Source organism: Rhinolophus sinicus, chromosome 3 (assembly GCF_057876585.1).
Source record: "Rhinolophus sinicus isolate RSI-liver-muscle chromosome 3, RSI-T2T, whole genome shotgun sequence".
NCBI classification, from domain to species: Eukaryota; Metazoa; Chordata; class Mammalia; order Chiroptera; family Rhinolophidae; genus Rhinolophus; species Rhinolophus sinicus.
Window position 1 is genome coordinate 92,271,274 of NC_142503.1, and position 23,431 is coordinate 92,294,704.

General features: G+C 49.3%; 1 protein-coding gene across 6 annotated transcripts in view; it reads right to left on the reverse strand.

Annotated features, from left to right (window-relative positions):
- Positions 1 to 23,431, reverse strand: part of DTX2 (deltex E3 ubiquitin ligase 2) — a 37,138-nt gene that overhangs the window by 10,840 nt on the left and 2,867 nt on the right. For all 6 annotated transcript variants that reach the window (XM_019752764.3, XM_019752767.3, XM_019752766.3 and 3 more), the window contains 3 exons: positions 13,647 to 14,009; positions 10,950 to 11,586; positions 4,785 to 4,885 (listed from right to left, as the gene is read on the reverse strand). In XM_019752764.3, coding sequence (XP_019608323.3) covers positions 4,785 to 4,885; positions 10,950 to 11,586; positions 13,647 to 14,009 — 1,101 coding nt within the window. The remainder of the gene's footprint in view (positions 1 to 4,784; positions 4,886 to 10,949; positions 11,587 to 13,646; positions 14,010 to 23,431) is intronic.

A 23,431-nucleotide genomic window follows, 5' to 3' on the forward strand; every position in this document is an offset into this window, starting at 1 on the left:
ACTACCTGCAAAACCCTGTGCCCAAATCCCCACCTCACTGCAGCCGTGCCCGAACCCATATTCCCAAATCCATAAACAGCCCAGGCTGAGAGAACATTCTCCAGAACCTGCTTCTCAGGGGCCAGCACAGGAGCTCTTGTTCCCTGGAGCCCTAGACAATGGCCTCACCAGCAGGTACAAGCCAGAGCCTTGCATCCAGGGGAGGCGGCACCTGGTCACGGGCTCCCAGGGGGACCAAGTTCTTGAAACTTGGCAGTCTATTTCCCCAATGAGTAAAATGGAGGTTAAAATACCCACTTACCTCCAGGATTGCTCTGAGAGCCAAGGTGTTGGGGGATAGTGAGGACAGTTCTAGGTACTCTCACCGTAGCAGCTCTGCTGCAAGCATTTTTGCCACAAACACTTCACTGCATAACTATAATAATTGGCCATAAGGCAATTTTGCCACAAAAAAGACAAAATCATGACAAACAAAAGAGGGACATTAAAAATGAAAACAAGGGCCAGCCCGGTGGCTCAGGTGGTTAGAGCTCCATGCTCCTAACTCCGAAGGCTGCTGGTTCGATTCCCACATGGGCCAGTGGGCTCTCAACCACAAGGCTGCCAGTTTAATTCCTCGAGTCCCCCAAGGGATGCAACTAGCAACGGCAACTGCCCCCTGCAACTAGCAACAGCAACTGGACCTGGAGCTGAGCTGCACCCTCCACAACTAAGACGGAAAGGACAACAACTTGAAGCTGAACAGCACCCTCCACAACTAAGATTGAAAGGACAACAATTTGACTTGGAAAAAAGGCCTGGAAGTACACACTGTTCCCCAATAAAGTCCTGTTCCCTTCCCCAATAAAATCTTTAAAAAAAAAAAAAAAAAAGAAAGAAAACAAAATTAAAAAGACTTTATTGTGAAACATAAAAATTTGAATACCTTCATGGCAATACTGCGCAAATACCTGATTTTATTTTGTGGACTGTACTTAAGCACATGTCTTCGTTCTATGGGAAATGGGGGTCAACATTTTTCTTTCCTCCCAATGTGGTGTGTTTCAAAATAACCAGCTAACTCGTGGGGCAAAGCATCATCATCTGGAAGAAATGCTATTTTAACCACCACTATTATTTAACTATTTTCTCCACTACTTCGTTAATGGAGAAATGAAACCAAACAGACCAAAAAATAAACAAACAAAAAAAACCCCCTGTTAATCGGTTATTTTATTCTTTTTATGGCAAAACTACCTTATGGCCAATTAGTTATGCGGCATAAATGTCTGCAGCAAAGATGCTACGGCGAAAATACTGGACACAATTGAGGACAATCTGGGACGCAGCCTGGAGAGGGTCCTTGGCCTCAAGAGGAGAAGAGAGGGAGCGAGGGCTCCTCAATACCCAGACCACTTCGAGAAGTTATTATAACATACATGTTAGAGCCTTAGCGACTACAGAACGGAATGGAGCTGGGCCATGTGCAGGCCGGGCCTGTTCACCTACAACCTTTCTGCAAGACTACTACCGTATTTCCCCGAAAATAAGACTGGGTGTTATATGAATCTTTGCTCCAAAAGACGCATTAGGGCTTCTTTTCAGGGGATGTCTTATTTTTTCACGTACAACAATCTACATTTATTCATGTACAACAATCTACATTTATTCAAATACAGTCATGTCATTTTCCTCTGGAACATCGTCATAACTCTCCAAACCCCGAATTCCGGCTTAAATTTCTCACGATTCCATTTCCTATAGAACCATTGGCCCCAATCTCTCATGCCCAGCAACAGAGCGCTCCTTAAATGAGCCCTTCTTGTCCATGTAGCCTGCTCGTAATGCACTGGCAACACAGCTGTCAGTGATTTTACCCCATGAAGTCTTCACCCAAGTCACGACCTCTTGCAGGCTAGGCTTCACAAAGTTTCCACACTGATTTCTCTCCATTCTATTTTCAATGCAGTCATTGATTTCCATGTGCAAATGGTCCTTGAATGGCTTGTTTATTGCAATATCAAGAGTCTGGAGATAGGCAGTCATTCCTGCGGGAATCATTATTTGATCTATTCTTCTCTCTGCAAGGAAGTTCTTCATGTCTTTAGCGCAGGTAGTGTTGGCTGAATCCCAGACTAGCAGACCTCTTTGGCCACCTTGCAAAACAAGTGGCAGCATTAAATAGACGCACTTCCTTATAACTGCTTGTGTGCACAGGCTTTTTTGGTTTCAAGAACATTAATGCCTGAAACACGTTCAACCTTATCTTTCTTGCCCTTAGTGATGATTAGAGGCGGGGTTTTCTTTCCACCCATAAGAATTGCCAAAATACAGGTACACATGCACTTTCGTAACCAGTGGAGGGAATGTAGATTGACGAGGCACCCCTCTGATCAACTGTCGTTGATGATCCTTGGGCCATAAACACTGCAGTTTCATCTATAGCAATCATGTTGGAGAGTTGGTATTGAGAAAAGTCGATGCCATCAACAAAGGACTTGAATGCAAGTGCACGTTTAATAACTTCAGTATCTTCCAGCTTTCACAGTGTTGTCGATCTTAGAGACAGTTCATATCGCTGAAGGAAGCCATCCAGCCAGTGTTGTGATGCTTTGAATTCTTCTGGGAATATTTCTAACTGTGGCATCATTGCAAGGGCAAATGCTTGAATATCAGCCCTGCGCACAACCAAAGCCTTTGCTCTCCTGTCAGCAATCCTTTCACAGATGATGTCTTCCAGCTCAGGAAATAATGGTTGCCCACCTGAGACACACTTGCGCTTCTTAGCATTTCCCTCATCCACCTGTTGACTGAGGTTACTACTATACTCTGCTTGCCATTTTCGGACCATTCGGAGAAAGCCGTAAGATTCTTTGCAGAAAGCTGTAAGATTCTTGCCCCGGGAGTCCTCCATGATTCTTTTCTTGTACTCAACGGAATAGCTCTTTCTTTTTGCACTCATCTTGCCTGGGGGTCAAAATATTATTCCCTTTAAATCTACCATTCAATCAAGTGTTAACTGAAGACTTACGAGATAGGAGTGGCAACAAAAATGATGACAGTTAAGAATGCTGGTCCACACAAAAATGACGAAAAATCACAGGCACCAAAATTCAGAAAACGTTTATTTCACACGATTGCATTAAGTATGTCCATTACAACACATGACGTATTGAATTATGAAGATTCATATTATCCACAACCACATCTGTTCATTATCAAGTGCATATGTTATTTGTGCGTTGTGTCTACTCCGATTGGTCATTCGGCAATAAGTCTCGAGTTCATCTGTTTATATAGGTGTTTACCTCTCATCCAAAGGCGCCCACTTGGGTATTTACAAATACTTAATTATAATTTATATTATCATTTAAGTATTAATATCAATAATATTAATCATATTTAATTTATACCAATATTTTATAATTCAATACGTCCGTGTGTGTTGCAACAGACGTACTAAATGTGTCCATCTGGCTGACGATCTTAATTGGGACTTATTTTTGGGGTAGGGCTTATATTATGAGCATCCTGAAAAATCATGCTAGGGCTTATTTTCTGGTTAGGGCTTATTTTCTGGTTAGGTCTTATTTTCAGGGAAATACGGTAACACACACACACACACACACACACACACACACACACACACACACAATCTGACTTACCTATGGCCTCTGATGCCACAAGAAGACCTAAACTGGGCAGGAACTCTCTAGTTACCACATCTTTGTTCACTGTTTTCTCTGCCCTAGCAGAGGGTTGATGGCTGAGCAGCTGAAGCAGATGCCAGAGGGCCTGCAGGGCAGGGTCTCCCCTCTGGGGCTTTCCCGACCCCCCTCTCCCATCTTCAATCACCTCTCTGACTGGTCTTCCCACTTCCTCTAGGGCCCTTCTTCCCGCGATCTCTGTAAGCTTACACACTCCCACAGGGGGTGAAAGGGTGGGCAGAGGTCACCCCATTGCACCGAGACTGTTCACCTGAGCTGTCCGTCCACACTCCCCCTGCCCCAGGCCAGCTCTGCCAGTCTATACACAGCCATCAACCCCTCATCCCTCCCACCTGTCCCATCAGACCCAGGAGCAGCACAGCGGTAACAACTAAGAGGCCAGATGCTGAGGACAGAGCGCTTGGGGCTGCACCCCAGCTCTCCAAGGCGGGCCAGCTTACCTGAGGCGTGAAGTCAGGCTCCACGGAGTCTCCCTGCCTCTAGGACCGTCCCCTCCAATCCCCTCTGTGTTATCACAGTGGCTCACCTAACACACACCGGTGCTCCGCTTATTTCCATTTTGACCTTTCAATGATGGTTCACTACCCTCAGTCTACCTTTCTGTAACACTTTACATTTCTCATAAGTTAAAAAATAACTTCTAGTGTCTCCCTAACATCTGTAAAAAGAATTTAATAACAGTTCCACGATGCATGGTTAACAAAAGATCTAGCTGGGCACAAACGCCACTTATTCAGCATGTCACTCCAGCTTAGATAGTTCTGAAACTTCCCAGAGGGCTCATTCAGGGACATGCCTAATGCATTTCAGAACAGAGGAGTGACTCTTGAACCACAATTCAAGGTGATGTGAAAATGTAGAAGATGGGGAAAGGTCCACGGACCAGGGCATGCATGGTCATCAGGCATGACCCCGACTGAAAGACAAAAGAGGGGCACCCCAGGCTCAGTCACCAGAGGTACAAGAGGCACTGCCCCTTTGGATTTCCAAGAGAACACAGAGAGTGACCCCTCACCCCACAACCTCCCACACCCCCAAGTCCTGTCGGACCCCCGAGCCCAGGAGCAGTGTGCCTACCTGCGAGCGCTTGCTGGACCCTGCTGGGCTTCGGCATGTGCACGGCCACAGTGGTGGGGACGCTCCCAGGGCTGCTCATGGGACCGCTGGGGAGGGAGGCACTTGGAGAAAAGAGAGAACAAAGCTTAGTGTTTGGAGCTGACTTAGCAGAAACGGGAGCTGGAGAAACACCGGGTTAGGGATACACTGGTGTTGCTGAGACCCCTTCACGGTTTCACTTTCCACAGCTGCTTCTGTGGAGTGAGAGCTTCTGCTTTTTTCTTTCTTTTTTTAATTAAAGATCCTGATGAAGAGTATCTGGAAAGAGGAGCAAAGAAATCTGAATTTCACCACTCTCAGATCCAAACTAACCTACAGAATCTGAATACTTAAGATGTTAAGCTCAGAGCCCAGCCCACCATCACTTTCTCTGCCAAAATCAGGTGACGAGAGCCAGGCAGCGGACAGGAGGGACTGGCAGGCAGGGGCTGCTGGAGTACGGGGTCTCATCTTTTTACACGGTATTAAGAATGAAGCTTTAACTGTCAAAAAATGTTTTCCTGGGCAATCCAGAGACTCTGATGACAAAGTATTCTGAGCTCACCAGCTCCATCAAAATGAAAGCTTTATGGTGGCTGTAGAGGGGAACAGGGCAGAAACCACTGCAACAAGTGATTACATTGCCAGTAATATGACCAATCAGTATCAGAAGCCCTAAGAAATGACGCTCTGAGGATACATCCTTTTTGTGGTTCCTGCCAAGACTGCATAACCTCAGTCCAAATCATGAGAAAACATCTCACAAACCCAAATTAAGGGACATCTGACAAAGTAACTCACGAAAGTGTTAGGTTATGGCAGATGAAGAAAGACCCAGGAACTGTCACAGACAGGACGAGGAGAATTAACAACTGGATGCAAAGTGGGGTCCCAGAGGATCCTGGGACAGAATGAGAACAGTGATGGAAAATCTGGTGAAAACCAAAGCCTTTTAGTTTAGTTAATTGTACTGCACCAACGGTAATTCTCTGGTTCTGGAAACTGTACTATGGTTATGAAAGACACTAATATGAGAAGTACAGGAGATACGGAAACTCTCTGTACTATTTTTGTAACTTTTCTGTAAATCTAAAATTGTTCTAAATAAAGAAAAAAAAAATTTTTTTTTAAATGAAGGTCTCGCTTCTCACAGTGATTACGTTCAAATCACTCATTTGGCTTTAGGCCACATTTTTCAATAATAATAAACCCAAGTCATTATGGTTGGGGGGAGCCCTGAACTGGAGAACACAGGTGCAGACCGCCCGAGATGGCTGCCAGCTCGCTCCTCCCCTCCCGATTCCAGAGTCCTCCTGTGTTAAAGGTGATGACACACAGGAAGTTATAAAACCCTTCTGCGCAGTCCCTGCACTGAAGCTCCCCAAGGACAGGGCCTGGGCACATCCATCTCTGTTCTGCTGGGCCCAGCCAGGAGCCAGGAACTGGGAAGGTGCTCACAAATTGATGGACGGCTCCAGTCTACTGTGCTACCCGCACAGCTGCCAGCACTTCCAGAAGCCAATGCTTCCAGAAGCTGCCCCAGATCCTTCCTCACCACCAGCCATGGGTCACAGATCCTGCTGGTGGCAACTACAGGGAGCTAGCTGGTCCTGCTCCAAACCAGAAAACCTCACACTCAGCTGGTGCTGAAAGCCATTGGGGTCTCACACAGGGTCTGGCGCACAGCAGGTGCTCCGGGATTTGTCTGAGAGAAGAAAGGGGTTGTTTTCGTTTCTGGATTGTTTTCCCCAAACAGAACAGCCTATGCGGCCATGCTACTCAATTAGCAGCTTCTGGCCCTCATCCACTCTCAACCCTAAGGAAACGATGGAACTGAGTCTAGAGTGCGCTGATTCTGCAATGTTAGAAGGGCTGGGCTAAGGTGTTGGCCCACTAAACTCTGTTTAATTTGGAACAAGCTCCAACCCTACCCCACTTTCTGAGCCTCTTCCTCCATTTTTTTTTTTTTTTTTTTACAGGAAAGTAGATAGTCTCTGATGGTCTTTGCAATTCTCAGGTTTTATAAGTAAAGGAATTTGAGAAGATACAGCTCTTCCAGGCATCTTTCATCTCCCAAGCCAACTTTCCAGGGAACACTGAGCTTGAGCCCTTAGCTAGGAAGCCGGAAGGCAGAAGCTTGGCTCTACAATAGCTCAGAAGTAGTGGGCTTCTCAGTGGGCTCAGCACCACTGGCCCAGACGGGCTCCAGAAGTGGGGTCTTCCTTCACCAGGAGAGGCACCTATCTGAGGGAGAAGGCCTAGTTTCACGTCTCACCCCCAAGAATTAGAGCAAAAAAGACATGCAGTGAGGCTTCCAGTGGGCAGCTTCCAGGAACCAGGAACCAGGAACCAGGAACCGTGACTGGTTCTATTTGCATAGGGAACTCCTGGTATGACCACTTCCCCTACGACACATCCCAGCTCCTACCCACGTTTCCCTGCAGTGATCAGAGGGAATGAAGCAGAAAAAGGTGCATCCCAAGATGTGTGCCCAAGATGGGGCTTCTCAGAGGCGGACAGAACCCTGGAGATCACAGGTCCCCTCCACCCTCCTCAGAGCTCAGACGAGCAGAATGTTCCCGATGTGACAGGGCACCATTTGCTCTGTGAAGTGCCCTTCTGAGAATTTCCTCAGTCACTGCCTCAGGCCTCCCTCCCTAACTCCTCGGTTCCTGGGTCTACCTACTAGGCCCTACCTGGCCTTCCTTCTAGGACCATCTCCAGGAGCTTCCGGATGGAGCTGATAACATGAGACATAAGGACTTCTAGTCTTCTACACAGACAGGATTTGACAGACTCAGGCAAGAGGCAGAGCTAGGAGGCTGCAGACTAAGGAACTGCAAGCTCCCTACAGGCCAGCAAGCCAGTGCCAACTGGGGGGCCTCCGACAACTTGGTCAGTACAAGGAGCATCAGATGTGGAGTCTGGGCACCCCACTTCCAGTGCCTGCTCCAGCTTAAAGTTGCGTGCCCTCGGGCCTGTCGAGTCCCCTGACAGCCTCAATTTCTCTATCTGTAAGATGAGAGTAATCCCAAAAGGCCCCAGGGCCATTGTGAGGCTACCATTATTCGCAGAAATGTCCATTGTTCCCCAGGCCTCAAAGGAACAAAGGGGATACAGGAAAGCTGAAGGGCCGCCAGGCAACTTCCTTAAGGGCCACACAAAACCCTGAAACCCACAGTAGTATCAGAGCAAAAGCAAACTTCAGAAACTGGCCAGCCCAACTCCAGAGCTGGAAAGGGAACAGCGCTGACCCAGAGGCCTGCAGTGCGTTAGGTGGAAGGCCAAGTGGGACCCAGGACTCCAAGTCAAGCAAGCCTCAAGAGCCTCGCTGACAGCAGGAGGGAGTGGGGTGCCTTTAGAGGGAGAACAGCAGTGAGAACAGAGCAAATGAAAGCGAACCAGAGAGCCATTCTCTAGGGCCACTGAGTGCAGGGACAAAGCACGATGCGGCTGAGCCGCAGCAGAGCTGCAACAGACAGACTGCTGGTCATAATCACCGTCGCAAGTCATTAAAATGCTCGACAAGCCGGCACACCCTCTATTAAAGAAGACAAGTGTGCGTGACACATTTTGGAAAGTTTTCCACCCAACATCATTAAAACACAAGTTTTTGTGCTTAAAGGGATAAACTTCAGCTACCAGGAAATTTACTTAAATCCAGCAGCTCAGTGACAAAGGATGCACCTTCTCCATGTATTACTGCCTGCTCAAAAAGCCTCCCGGGGCACAAGGAAGTCAGCCAGCCAAGGTTTCACCTGCATTAAGCAAGAAGTGATTTGAAACCACATGGCTTCCACAAATTTTGATTTTACTCTCCCATGTGTTCTACACGTGCCGGCTCTCAGGCTTCCCCAGCCCTTGGCGGTGCCCGCCGTGCGGCCTTCTCTCCTCCACACACGGTAACTTGCACCTGACGCTGCTGGCATCGTCTAGCCTCGGAACCACACCACAGCCCCTAGGGGAGACCAAGCTGCCAAGTGTTTTTAATCTTCCCAGCCCCGCTGGGTTTAAAAGGGCAGCCATTTACTCAGCCCCCCTCTGGCTCTACAACACCCATTAGAGAAGGGTTAACTGAAGAGGCCCCGCGACAATTTACATACAGGAAAACCTTGTTTTTCAAAGCTGGGATAGGCTCATGCAAGTGAAGTGCACCCTGCCCAGCTCCCCAAGAGCTGCAGGAGATGAAGATGAACATCCACTTTAGGAGGCAAGTCCCTTTGAGGCTGTTTCAACTCACAGAGCCGGCTGGCCTGGTTCCCTCCTGGCTTACAACGCAGGGCACGCAGCAGTATGTGTGGCCCAGCAGCAAAGGTAAGCCCGTCTGGCCCAGCTGCTTTCCTTCAGTAACTTGCCTGGCCTGTACCAGTAGGGCCCAGAACAAGTCTCGGCCCTCAGGCTGGGGAGGGGACACCAACGGGAGCCCCACACTGGGAGAAAGCAACCAAGCCTATTAAGTCACGTGGCTTAATCCCAGAACCCCAGCTCTAGAACCATCTAGAAATTTGCCTCAAAATAATTTTAAGAACTTAAGAACCCCAGAAGGCTGGGCAATGCCGACCTAGTAGCTCTGGCCCTGCTGATAATCGTTCTGGGCTGGCAGACCCAGCACGCTTTTCTCTAAGTCTGCCCCCACCAGGCACTGGGCAGGACTGGGCGAGCACACAGTCCGGCTTGCTTATTTCTATGTCAAGGGCCACAGAGAAGGCGCCCATTCCCAGAAGGCTCTCAGATCCACACGCCCCAACTCCAGGGAGGTGCCCCGAGCCACCGGGACCCATCTCTCCTCTGCCAGTCCCTCCGCTCTTCCCTCGGGATGCCGTCTGCCTTCCTCTCCCTCCACCTTTTTGAGAGCTTTGAGAACTCCATGTGTCCCACACGGCCGCTCTGGGGCCTGGGTTTAATCCCAGCTCTGCACTTGGCGGCTGTGCTGCCAATCTCATCAGCCAGCCTCAGTGTGTTTACCCGTAAGCTCCTCAGCTTACCTGTAACTACCTCACCCGTAAGCACCACACCCCATATGGCCGTTACGAGGAGTAATGCAATCACTCACATAGCCTGCTCAACGGGGCGGCTAGAACGTGTGCTCAGCGAATGGCATTTGTCACTGTGTCTTATCAAAGCTGGCAGGGTCCTCTGAAACCTAGCTTGGAAAAATGCGAGAGGCCCAAGAAGCTGCTGAGGTCTCGGCCACACTAGGACATCAGCCCTCATCGTGGTCAAGGCCGGGCTGGGTGAGCAAGGCAGCACAGAGATGCTGACTGGCTGAGTCAGTGCCAGTCAGCAAGATGCTGACCCCTGGGAGGCAGGGCAGCCATGGGCCCGCACCTCCAGTCACCACCTGCCCAGGTCACCCTCTTTCAGAAATCAGCCCCCGTCCCACTACCACTCTGAATTCTCAAAATGGTCTCCAAACCCAATACTGAGTAATGATCAACGACGAGGCCCTCACCAGCGACAGGTCTCCGAGCACCCCGGGAACACCCCCACAGGGCCACTCAAGGCCTTGGCTCACTCTGAAGTGCCACCTGGTCTGAACAGGGCCCCTCTCCTCACCTTTCTCCAGGTGCAGAGAGCTCTGTTGGACGCCGGACTGCATCAGCATCGGAGCCGTCCTGTCACCTGTTGCTCCCACCCCCACACTCAACACTTTGCTCTCCCCTCAACCAGCGTTTAAGCATCAAAACTGAGCTCGCAGCCTTCCTTGGACAAGACTGTGGGCTTAGGGAGGGGACTGAACCTTCCCTGTCTGTGTCCTCCGTGCCTGGCACACAGGAGTCAGTGAAATGTCTCAGGCACATGGCACCAGCTACGTGGCACACAGGCACAGCCGGAAGGTGGTTCACTGCTCTACACAGAGGGCCCGATTCTCCCGTGTGAACAGCGACAACTGGTTTTAACCCACGTGGCAACTAGCAGCACTCACGTCCCAGAGGGCAGGTGGGCTCTGCGGGAGGCAAGGCTGTGGGCGGCTGTGGCACCACATGGGACACGCAAAGGAGACAATGACATAGCAGGGACAACCAAGGAAGCAGGTGCCAGGTTTACAGGCATTGGGGTGAGTCTCCCCAACTAAGTAAAAGCAAAACCCAAGCCTGCTGACAAGGCCCCCAGAGGGACACAGCGACCCCCAGTAACACAAGATACCTGGCTCCACTGGCAGTGGATGGTCCTGGGGGCTGGTGCTGTGGTCCCAGGTGGGGGAGGCTGAAGCAGTAAAGGGGCTGGCTCCCCAGGGAGGGCGGCGCCCCACCCCAGGGGTTGGTGGTGTTCAGCCTGGGCGCAGACCTAGCCCCAGAGAGTGAGGGCTTGTTGTATGGGGCAAAGGCCTGGTGTGCCCCAAAGACAATGGCGGTCCTGTTGGGGGGCTGGGGGACAGGGTATGCAGGGAGGCTGGTCATGGAGTGGCGGTAGCGGCCTGACACGGGGCCAGTTCCGCCGCCGCTGAGGCACTGATGGCAAGAGCAGGCGACTCCCGTGTGGCCCGGCGGAGCAATGACGGTGGTCACCGGGTAAGGGGGTCCTGCTTGGCGCCGCACGCTACGGCAGAAAAGCGAAGTCTTGTTGGTCTGCACGTGGGTGGCATAGTTGACGGTGTAGTTGTAGCCCAGGGGTGCCAAGTCCACGAGCTGGTTGCCCCTGGCCACCTGCTGCTCCAGATGGTCACAGACGCTGGCTTCGTAGGCTGTCCAGGAGCCATCGTCACTCAGCCACTCCCACACGATGCCCTGGCCGGGGGCTGAATGCTGGGGGAACAGGTGTCTCCGCACGGCCCGCATGGTGCCTGTTTCATAAGGAGCGTCACACAGTATTGGTTAGCCTGCTGACACCCCCGAAACAAAGGGATTTGAAACATTATTTTTTCTACAACCAAAATAAACTGGTATGATCTCAGTGTATTTACAGGGTCATGGTGCCATCTGCCCTAAAGGATGGCATTGGTTATTCTTGCCAAATCAGGGGTAAAAGATAGAGCGCTCTCTTTAGGGAAAGGAACTGTGGCCCAAAGGGACCAAGTGGCAGCGGGGCATCTGTGATCTTGGGCTGGGAAGTGATGGCAGCTTAGGTCAAAGGACAGCTGTGGCTCAGACTCAATGAGGCTTTTAAAGATAACATTTCTAACGATGAAACCTATATAGCCTCACTTGAAAAACTGCAAACAAAAAAGTATCAAGAAAATTAAATCATCCATAATCCAACCACCAAGAGAAAAAGCACACAATTCATATTACATTGCATTTCTTCCCATCTAGTCTTCTAGGCTCGTACATTCAGGGAACTGACAATCATACTGAAAATTTTTCCTGCTATTTTCATGTATTAAGCCATAAGTATTTCTTATGTCTCTAAAACTTTGTAAAACTCATTACTAATTGTTACATAATTCTCTTACATGGATGTACCACTCACTCCCTTTGACTTCTCAAGTAGCAACTATTGGGTAACACCCTGTGGTTAGCTTATATTCTTAATAAAATCAAAGCTGAAGATTAAGTAGAAAAAAAATCAGTTTGGGCGGTGATTCCAATCGCACTTGCCAGAAGATGATCACTGCAGTTACCTTCCACCCGGTCTCCACAACAGCCACAGGGAAACACTTAACCCCAGATCAGATTATGTCACTTCTGGGCCCCAATCAGTCCACAGCTCCCTCTTTCAGAATAAAAGCAGTGGCTTTACGGGACTGCAAAGCTCTGCACACTCCGCCCCCTCCCTCCTACCCCCCCTTCAGGCCTGTCTCATCCCTTGCCAGTGCCACCTAAGCTCGAACTTCCAATCAACTTCTCCCAACACTTGACATTTCCACCCCCTGGTTAACACTTCCTGCTGTCTAACACAATAACAATTTACACACTATTTATCTTGTTTGCTGCCTTTCTCAGTTGCTTGCAAACGTCATGAAGGCAGGGACTTTTATCTGTATCCAACTGATTGGAAGCCTTACTCCTTACTCACTGCTACAGGGATCAAAACATGGCTTCTCAGGCTAGGCACAAGTGACATTCTGAGCCCAAGATTCTTTGTCACGGGGCTGGTCCTGCGCGTTATAGGACGCTTAGCAGCATCCCTGGCTTCCACCCACCAGATGCCAGTAGCACCCTGCCCCACAGTCGTGACAATCAAAAACGTCACCAGACACGGTCCAATGTCCTAGAGGACAAAACCCCGTGCATTAGAGGTTCAGGGCACAGCTCTGGGAGGAAGTTAGTGGCCCCATTCTCAGTAGTACTGGTCAAAACATACAGAAACACGAAACGTGAGTGCACAGGGAGTGAGGCAACCTCCCCAGGTCCCACAGCTATGGCACGCTGGAGCCAGAACGCATGTCTGGGCCCCGTTAACGAGCGTGGCACACCGCCTCCGTGCCAGCTGCCTGCCAGCGCGAGCCTCACACCTCTGCAGGTGAGGGCAGGCATTCCTGGTGTGGGAGCCGGGGGTTGGGGGTGGGGCGGCAGCGCTAGGAGGGCCCCTGCACTGTGCTCCCACGGCCCCTCTAGATGACCAGCAGGTCCTCCAGTAACGAATAACATCGTTTCATTCAAATATTGATGAAATGCCGGAGGAACTGAACTCTTGTTTCTATCTATGAACCTGTGGTAAAATGGGTTTCATTATATGTCATTTCACTTCAAGTCACAGAACCTATGGACGACGTTACATGAGGACTTTCTGTACATCTCACATTTGTGGTACCTGCTATCACGCAGCACCAGCCCTCCCAACCACGTGCATTTCAGGGGCACGCCTGAGCTCTGAGCGTCAGTTTTATAACCCCAACACCTAGCAGGGTGCCCAGCCCTCAGCAGGCGCTCAGACTGGTACCAGAGGCAGAATGTGTCTTACCAGTGTCCTGGCGGAACTGAGTCCAGCTGGGGAGGTCAATGATGTACGGGGCCAGCGAGGGGTCGGCCTGGCCCAAGGGGATGCTGTGCGCCAGGCTCCCGAGCCCGAAGCGCTGGCCCTTCTGCTGCACAAACTGCTGCTCAATGTAGCTACAGACAGCGGCGCTGTAGGGATGCCAGATGCCCAGCCCGTCCTGCCATTCCCACACGGCCACGGCCACGGCCACAGGGCTGGTGTACGCCTGAGCCAGGGAAGGGCTTGGGGCCATGGCCATCTTCCCCAGGACTCCCTCTGCTTTCCCAAATGGCTTCAGACCCCTCTGGGCTGCAGTCTCCGGTTCATTGCCCAGTGCTTCCAGCAGCTCTGTGAACAGGACAAACGAGCAGTTATCGATGTACAAAGTGGCCCTGCCAGAGTCAGCCTCAGTGCAAGGAAAAGAATTCTCCCTTTCCACAGTCACTTTTCCCCCCTAATACCTTAAGGGCAGCGTGAATCAAATACCTGATCCCGTCTCTTTGCTCAGACGGCCAGGAAGAGTCAATCAAGCAGTCTACCTACCGCTGCAAATGTTCAGCAAGACACAGTGGAGTGAGTTCTGGGTGCTCAGCATTGGCCCAGCTTCGGCCCTTTCCCCAGTAATCTCCCTCTGGCCCACTACTAAATGTATCCTTTTCTACTGGATGTATTTTTGTTTGTTTGTTTGTTTCTAATTAAAGTTTATCAGGGTGACAATGGTTAGTCAAATTACACAGGGTTCAGGTACAATTCTGTAATACATCATCATCTATATCTCACACTGTGTGTTCACCACCCGGAGTCAGGTTTTGTCCTCTAGGACCATGTATGTGACACACTGTATCAAGTTTATGAGTCACTCCAAATCTCTTGTAGACACCATGACCTCTTACATTTGCGTGACAAGTCTGTCGTTTCCAAAGCCAGTTTGTGAGACCCAAACAAACTACCTGTTACAGATGGGAGAAAACTATCTCAGAAAGGAGCAGGGCTCAAAGGTCCCCAGAGGCTCCATGGCAGAGCAGAGCTGGGCCTCGCAGCACGGGTCCCACTCCACCTGGGTCTCCAGACGCAGTCCCCAGAAGGCACCATGAACCTAGCAGGACGTCTCCAATAAAGATTAAAATCTCCTGACTGCTGATACTGGCCTCCCTGCACCCCACTCCCTCCCGGTGCCTGCGCCTCTGCCCAGCGGTCAGGTCCGCAGAGCTGCCACCCATCACTCAAGACACTCTCCTTCCAGTCGCTCTGACCCGTCCTCTTCCCTCCACACTCTCCTCATCCCTCAGGCCCGGCCTGGCATTCAGGGAGGCTTCCCTGGCCCCCAGCACACGAGCTTCTCCTGTGCAGCACCACCCAGAGCTCTACGCACACACACATACGGGTGCGAGGACGTCTGTGCCTTTCTGCCCCCACTCCCACCCTAGTGAGCAACCCAGGGAGTCTGCCCCGGCCACAGCCGTGTCGCCAGCCTAGGCCTGGTCACGTGGTCTTAAACACGTCAGTACAAAACACGGCTGAGTGGATGCAGACACTGATTCTATGCACCTGCAGCTGTGCGCAGGAACAAGGAAGTCTGTGAATGCACCGTATCCTGGCGGTCCCCAGGGCGCCAGCTCCTAGAGTGCAACAGGTACAGGACCAACATTTAATGACAAACACCAAATGGGCTTGTTTCACTGAAGCCTAATGGACTGACATGATAGTACTTCTCCCACCTTATGGACAAGAAACCAAAGCTCGAAGCGGTCAAGGTCTTATTGAAGGTCACACTCACACTGCTAAGTGGCAGCACAGAGAGCAAACGCAGATAGATCGGCTTTGACACCCCAGCCTGAACTCTACACCTTGGGCTCCACTCACAAGCCCCGCTTAGAAAGGGCGAAGGAAGAGAGAGGAACCCACATCTCAAGCCCTCTTACCGCACGCTCATGCAGGCTGGTGCCAACAGGGTTCCCAGTCATACCATCTGCTCTGATTCCCACACAACCCACTGAAGTACAGACATCAAAGTTTATCCCCATTTTGCAGATGAGAAAACTGAGGCCCAGGTGGCAGCAGTGACTAATTTGCTTACGCGGCTAGTCATAAGGCCGGGAGTCTGGGCTTTCACTGCTATCCCTAACATTGCACTATACCATCAAGATCTCAATAAAAAGGCCCAGACCACCACCCTCCAAGGAAGGCAGAGCTGGAGCATGACATGAAAAGGAACAGTCGTGGGCTCTGCCGTCAACTCTATTCACTGTGTCATCCTGATGAAGGTTCCTAAGCTCTCCAAGTTCACTTTCTTCCATTGGAAGTGGAGATGCCAACATCTATTCTAAGTGCTTTCCATGGGGATCAAAGCATAGACGTGTACAGAGCACCCAGCAAAGCACCAGGCACACAGCTGCTATCAGCAGATCTTGGCCTCCCTCCTTTCCCTGGGCCTCTCAACCCCAGTACCTCCCCACCCTGCAAGTGGGGGTGAGGAGTGGCAGCCTAGGGCAGCACTGAGACGCACAGCATGAAAATGCAGGCGATGAGTCAATCCTGAAATAACTGAGCACACCTGTGGGTGCCAGGGCTGCCACCGAGCTGCCAACTGCTCCAATAAAAGTGTATCCCACTCTGGAGGACTAGACCTGGGATGCCCTCGGGCTGCCTGGCTGGTTTATTAGCTCAGGGCCTGTAATTAGGAGTCTCTGGAACCACATCCTGGTACAAATCACAGGCCTGGGTTCAGAGCCAATTACTCCTGAGTCTGGACTTTCCTCCTGGCACCGCCTGGCAGGAATCACTCATCTCTCAGGCGACAGAAGCCTCCCATGTATCACCACACCTAGTATGTTCCAGCATGTCCACACATCCCCTGATGAACCAACTCGCAGAACTCTGCCAAACATCCTGAGAAATACAGTTGAGAACTTGAGCTAAAGCTTTTCATGAACGTGTTCAGCCTCCACAGACCGAGGCCCACCATGGTTCCGGCCGTGTCTGCGTACTGGAGACCCAGAGAGGAAGCAGTCATGGTACAGCCCCTCCAGGCCGGCCGCTGTCCCCACTCAGACCAAGGGCTCCAGCTTATGTCCAGCCACGTCAAATTCTACCAAGTGCCAGACATTCAGAGCCATTTCCCACCTCCCAGCCACGGATCCTGTGGTGCATGTGTCTAGACTCCCCTCTTCTCTCCACCTACGCCCCCCACAGAGCATGTCCATCTTTCCAGACTTGGCCACAGCAGCCCGCTCCTGAGCCCTCCTACCCACACCCTCACCAGACAGTGCGGACTCCACCCTCCTGAGCCACTTATCTTTGGTTTCAGCGTCTACCCCCCACTGGAACAGGAACTCCCTGAGGACAGAGCTACAGCTGACCCAAAGCTGGGGCTGCAGCTCTTCAGGGCCCAACAGCCAAAAGGGTGTGAAACACCAGAGGATGAGAGAGGAGAACGTTCTACTCCAGGGGCAGGGTGTCTGAGGCACTGCCCAGAAATGCCCACTGCCATTCCAGGGGGACACAGCAAGTATGCGCAGACAGCAGCTATTAACGCACCTCTTCCCTACAATGACCTATGCCATCCGGAAACTGCAGCTCAAAAACCTAATTTGTGTCAGCTCCTCATGACAAGAGCTACTTAGTATTTTTAATTATGAAAATTATTATTATTATAATTGGCCATGGAAACAAGCCTCAATCTGGAAGCAACCTAAACACCTTACAATAATGGAATTCTTAAATCCATTTATGGTACATCCTAATGATGGAACTATGAGTCCTGAAAAGGATATACAAAAGGCCTACAGACAGACCTAAGGCTCACGACTGATCAAAAATAAAGGATATATAACTGCACACACTATGCTCTCAGGCAGGTATGCCATTTACTGAGCACCTACTTACTGTCAATGAGGGAACTGAAGCCAAAAGAAATTAAGAACTTACCCAAGTCAGGTGGCCAGTCTGTGATACTATAAAACCTATGTTCTTTCAATCTTATATAAAATAATTTTTAAAAGGCCAGAAGGAAACACTCTGAAATGTTAATAGGGGTGATGTAATTATAGGGTGGTTGTTGTTTTTTACCTCTTTCTGCACTTGCGAATGTCCTACGATGGTCATATTACCTTTTACGATCAACGTTATTTATTTCTCCCTTTCTTCCGCCTCCCCCCGCCCCACTCCGCTCTCACCGGCGGTTCACGCTGGCCACGGGCTGCTTGTGGCAGCTCATGGCAGCCCACGGCAGCCCAGCTCCAGGGAGAACCATTGTTCACAATCTTAGCTGTAGAGGGCGCAGCTCACTGGCCCATGTGGGAATCAAACCAGCGACCTCCGCGTTAGGAGCACAGCGCTCCAACCACCTGAGCCACTGGGCCAGCCCATAATTTTTTTTTTTAAATATCAACAACTTTGACCACAAAGAACCCATCCTGCTTTCATTTGCATTCTCTTGTCAGACTGAACTGCAAAGCCCTGTCTACAGCACTGTGGCTTGGAGGCACAGAGGAACCTGCCATTCTACCAGAAAGGCGTGTTCATACAAAAGAAACAGGTACCGTGTCTAAGAGGTTTTCTATTCCCAGAGGATTTAGAAAAGCTTTAGAACAAGACCTGAGGTGGCACAAGAATTTGAGTGAAAATTATCCTGCCTGATCGTGTGCCTTCCGGTGGGAGAACCATACAAACAGATCCCACCACAGTGGGAAGAAGGCCCCAGGTGTGGTTTTTAAACTGGTGTTCAGACTGAGTGACTGTCAACTTGCCAACACGTGAGGGAGGACCCCATTTCATCCCTTCAAAGCCCACCAAAACACATGACAGCTTGGCCCGCCCCTGAGCCTGGCAGTTCAGCCTTCAGTCCACGCCACTGGCAGCATCTGGCCCGCCCCTGCTGTCCTGAGTGGACATGAAGACAACCTCTCAGACCCCTCTTCTTGGCTCACACTCTGCTCCATTCAGTCTCCCATTCGCTCAGTCACCGTGCGACAGTCACCTCCCCTTCTCTAGGCTCTCCTACTCAGGTGGTTGGACGGCTTTTCCAGCCTTTTATAGGCAGCAGAACCCTTTTCCAAACGTGACCATACGCCACCTGTCAATATGTAAAACACAGAAATGTGAAGTGCTCTGTTTGACACAGAAGTAGCCTCCATTCCTATTTCCCAGAGGCCCAGGAAGCTCTTTTGCAGAACAGAAGAGTTCTGAGGAGCACAGACTGCAAACCAGTGAGACCAGGTGACTTAAGTCTTATTTCCTAAGCTGCCTCACTTTGGGGCCCTTTCCAAGAAGCATGGCCTGAAACTCCACACCCCACCAGCTGACAGTGAGCATGACCTGTTAAGTAGAGCATGACCTTCAAAGACTTCTTATAATACAGCTTGCCACCGGGCACTGTGAGGGAGCCTTCCCACAGACCCGGAAGGTCACGTCCTGCACACAAATGCATCAAAGAAATGTTCTACTTCACTAGAAATGTTGCTTTTAATACACATTTAAAACAGTGGAATATTACCTTATGCCTATCAAAGTAGTAAAAATAACTTAATTTCAGTACTCAGTGCTGGCAATAATACACTGAGACCTCACACAGCTGGGAAGGATAAAACTTTTCCAACATGCAGTGGGTCATATGCGTCAGGAGGTTTAAAATGTTCACTTGTTTTGATCCAATAATTAAGAATCTAACTAAGGAGATTATAGAAAAACTTCAATGTAAAGATATTCACCACCGCACCATTTTAAGTAGGTAAAAGAGAAGCATAAAGAAAACTCAATAGAAATGGACCAAAGTGTTAACAATGGCTGCCTTTGAATAGAGAAACTATAGGAGACCTTTTGTTCAACTGACTTACATATCTGAACTTTTCACATTTTCTAAAGTGAGAAAGTATAACTTCTGTTATCAGAAACAAATCTCTTTAAGATGCCCAATACTTCTAAGAGATCATACACATAAACCAAACCACCACTACCGTTACTTACCATCATTACTTTAAATGGCTGCTACTATCCCAGTGGGGTTTCACTAATAACAGGCCTTGTCAAAGAACCATGGCACCTCCTGGTTATCAAAAGACATCCCCGTATCCCTGAGTTCCAAAAAAATGCATAAAGCAGATCATCCGGGTACCTAACTGTTCTAATAGGTGTACAATGCAAGATGGGACTTCTGTCTTGAAAAGAGACAGCTCCGGCCAGTGCCTCCGAGAACTTACGAGGTTTCTGACAGACACAAGGAAACTAACACAGGACTTGTTCCTTGCACACTGGGCCGCTGAGAAGGGAAGTGACAGCTCCTGTTCTGGCTGGTGTCGGCCTTGAGCCTTCCAGGGAAAGGCTGGAGCAGAACCTTCCAAAAAGGGCTCAGAAAGCCCGGGGTGGCCAGGGGCAGGCCCCAGCAACCTACAATTCCCTTCGGGGCGAGCTCCTCCACCAGCACCTAGAAACTGCTGCTCCTTCTCTGTCCGGAGCAACCTGACCACCTGCAGTAATAACAGCAATGACTGCCAACCAAGAGCTTACTACACACCAGGCCCTGTGCTAACTACCTTCTAAGTGTCATTTAAGCCTCACAATCCTGGGGGCAAGTACATATTATATCTATTTCATACACAAGAAAAGTGAGGCAAAAGAAGATACGCAACCTGCCCAAGAATACGCAGGAATAAGTAAAACCAAATCTGTTTCCAGAGTCCATCAAGACAGGAGAGATAAACTGACGCTGGACAAATAGGCCTGCCAGATGTGTTTTCCTTGGCCTACAGTTTTCCATGCTTTTTGTTTTTTAATTGAGCTGATGTTTAAAAATTGGAATATTCACCATTTTTTTAAAAATCCCTATTTCCAGCTTCTTGAAAACCAGCTAAATTGGCAACATTTGCAGGCCTGGCCTAGATCCATTATTCCAGAAACAACTAGCTGATACACACTCTCCAGGTGACCAGTTACCACGACTCCCCAAGGCAGGATTCAGCAAACTTTCCCTATAAAGGGCCAGAAACTACTTATTTTAGGCTTTGCAGAACTTAGGGTGTCTTACAACTATACAACTCGGAGACTGTAATGCGAACACAGCTATAGACGATCTGTAAACTAACTGGAGTGGTTGTGTTCCAATAAAACTTTATTAACAGAGACAGACAGTAAGCCATGGGTTTGGTCAACCCCTGCCCTACTTCCTCGCCAACGTCTATCACTGTGTTCCCACTGTCCTAGAGTTGAGAAACACTTGTCTGAACCCATTTCTCTATCAAAAAGTACAAGAGTGCCTATGTCTCTGGCTAGCCTCACCAACGACAGGCTCTGCTCTCTGCAGACACGTCAGTCTTTGCCCAACACCTGCCGATGAAATACATCACCCAATAGCACAGCAGGCAGCATGTTGTCAGGGCTGCCCCTAGGAACCCTCACTGCTTCTCAGAGCCACACCAGGCGTCAACAGCTTTCCCTGCGTCAGGAAATCAGGCCCTGGTCTCCCCTTTCTACACATTCCCGATATCCTCTTATCAGTTCCCATGGCCTCAATAATCCCATGTGTGCAGATCACCCAAATCATTCCTCAGTGCTCTGCCTAAGCCGCGCAAGCCCTCTGCGCCAGCCATCAGGAACTCAGGGAGGACCCAGAATAGACCAGGCTGTTTCATGCCCCTCATAGCCCCACAGAGTGTCCACCCCGCCTGTCCACGTACTCCTCTCTTAACTCCCAGCTTGTGACTCTCTACACTGTGAAATCATTCCTACAACCACTCCTGCCCTGCAGGGAGAAGAGGCCACTTCTCACAATCAAAGTCATTGCAACATCTGAGTGCAATCATCTACTTGCCTCCTCCACGATGGCACAGGCTCCCTCTAGGCAAGGATATGGTCAGGCAAAGATTTTTTAAACAAGACAAGCAGAACACTGACTATAAATGAAAAAATACATTTCACTATGTTAAAATTAAGAATAGCTGTTCAACAAAAGTGCCTTAGAGACAGCAGAAAGATAAGTTACAAGCTGGAAGAAAATTTTTGCAATATGCATGAAGGATTAAAATCAATGTATATAAAGAACTCCTACAAATCAATAATAATAAAACACCAAAAACCCTACAGAAAAATTGGCAAAAGACATGAACAAATATTTCACAGGAAACACACATGCCAATAAACTTATGAAGAGATGTTCAATGTCAGCGCTCAGGGATATAGAAATCAAGACCCCCAAGATCCCATTTTATACCCATTCAATGGGCAAAAATAAAAGTCTGCCTATATCAAGTGTTGGCAAGAATAGGGAGCAACTGGAAGTCCCATACACTGCTGCTGGCAGAGAGTAAATTGGTACAACCACCTCAGAAAACAATCTGGCAGTATCTATAAAAGTTGAACATGTATTTAACGGATGACCCAGCAAAATATTACCCTTAAGTTCATATCCAAGAAAGCCTCTTGCACACATACAATATGAGATGTATGTGGAAATGTTCAGAGCAGCACGCTTGCAACAGCTAAAAACATGGAAACTGGAAGTACCCATCACTGGAAGATGAGATGCATACACTATGCTGTGTTCACACCATGGAACAGCAGTAGTCAAAACACATCAACCAGATGACATGCAATAATATGGATAAATCTTAGCAAAATAATATTTTGTTTACTTTCCTTAGGAATACATAGATACAATAGAACTACATGAAAATGAAAGGGAGGGGATAATAGTTATCTCAGGATGGAAATGGGAAGAAAGATCGCATGATTAGATGTATATTTTTGTTTCAAGCCCCAAACTTTTGGGTGATTGGAATACAGAAGCTTACTACATTCATTAAAAATAACAGAACATACACCATGATCAAGTGGGATTTATTCCTGGGATGTGAGGTTGGTTCACAAATCAATTAATGTGACACACCACATAAACGAAATGAAGGATGAAAATCTTATTGTACCAAGAGATGCAGAAAAAGCACTGGACAAAATCCAGCATCCATTTATGATAAAAAGTAACCTAGCAAATAAATACAAGCAAGCCATGCATGAACAGTGATGAGTGTGTATTAATCTAGTTCTCTGCTTACCTGAGCTAAAACTTAAAACAAACACACAAAAGAGACCATTTAATTCATCTTTGTACACCAAGTACAAAGCACAAGCCCGTGCACACGATTTCTGTAGACGTGTGGAATGAGTGAGGGACTTTCCTCCCGAGCCCACGGTCTCCTCGCTGGCACCTTAGGTACCTTCAACATGTCTGAAGTCAAACTCACCTTCCTTCCTAACTCTCCTTTGCCTCCTGGATTCCCTGGCTTCACTCTGTCCCAGGCAGTTAGGAGAAAAACCTGCCTCAACCTTCTCCCCCACTGCCCCGCAGCTGCCATGGCTTGCTCTCTCCTCCCTCCTCAGCCCCCACTGCCAGCATCCAATTGGGACCTTTACGCTTCTCACCCTGATAAATATTCTCTCCCAACTGGCTTCCCCAACTCTTGCCTATCCTTCTAGTCCACCTCAGAGACAGGTGCAAGACTGGGCTTCCTGAAGTATGGCTCTGATTCTGTCTCGTCCACACCTCCCCTGGATTTCTGGAATAAAGTTCAAGTTCTTTGGGTTGACACTGAAAGGCCATCGCATGGTGGGCTGTGCCCCCTGCAACTAGCAATGGCGACTGGACCTGGAGCTGAGCTGTGCCCTCCACAACTAAGACTGAAGGAACAACAACTTGAAGCTGAACAGCACCCTCCGCGACTGAGATTGAGGGGACAATGACTTGACTTGGAGGGGAGGCCTGGAAGGAGTCCTGTTCCCCT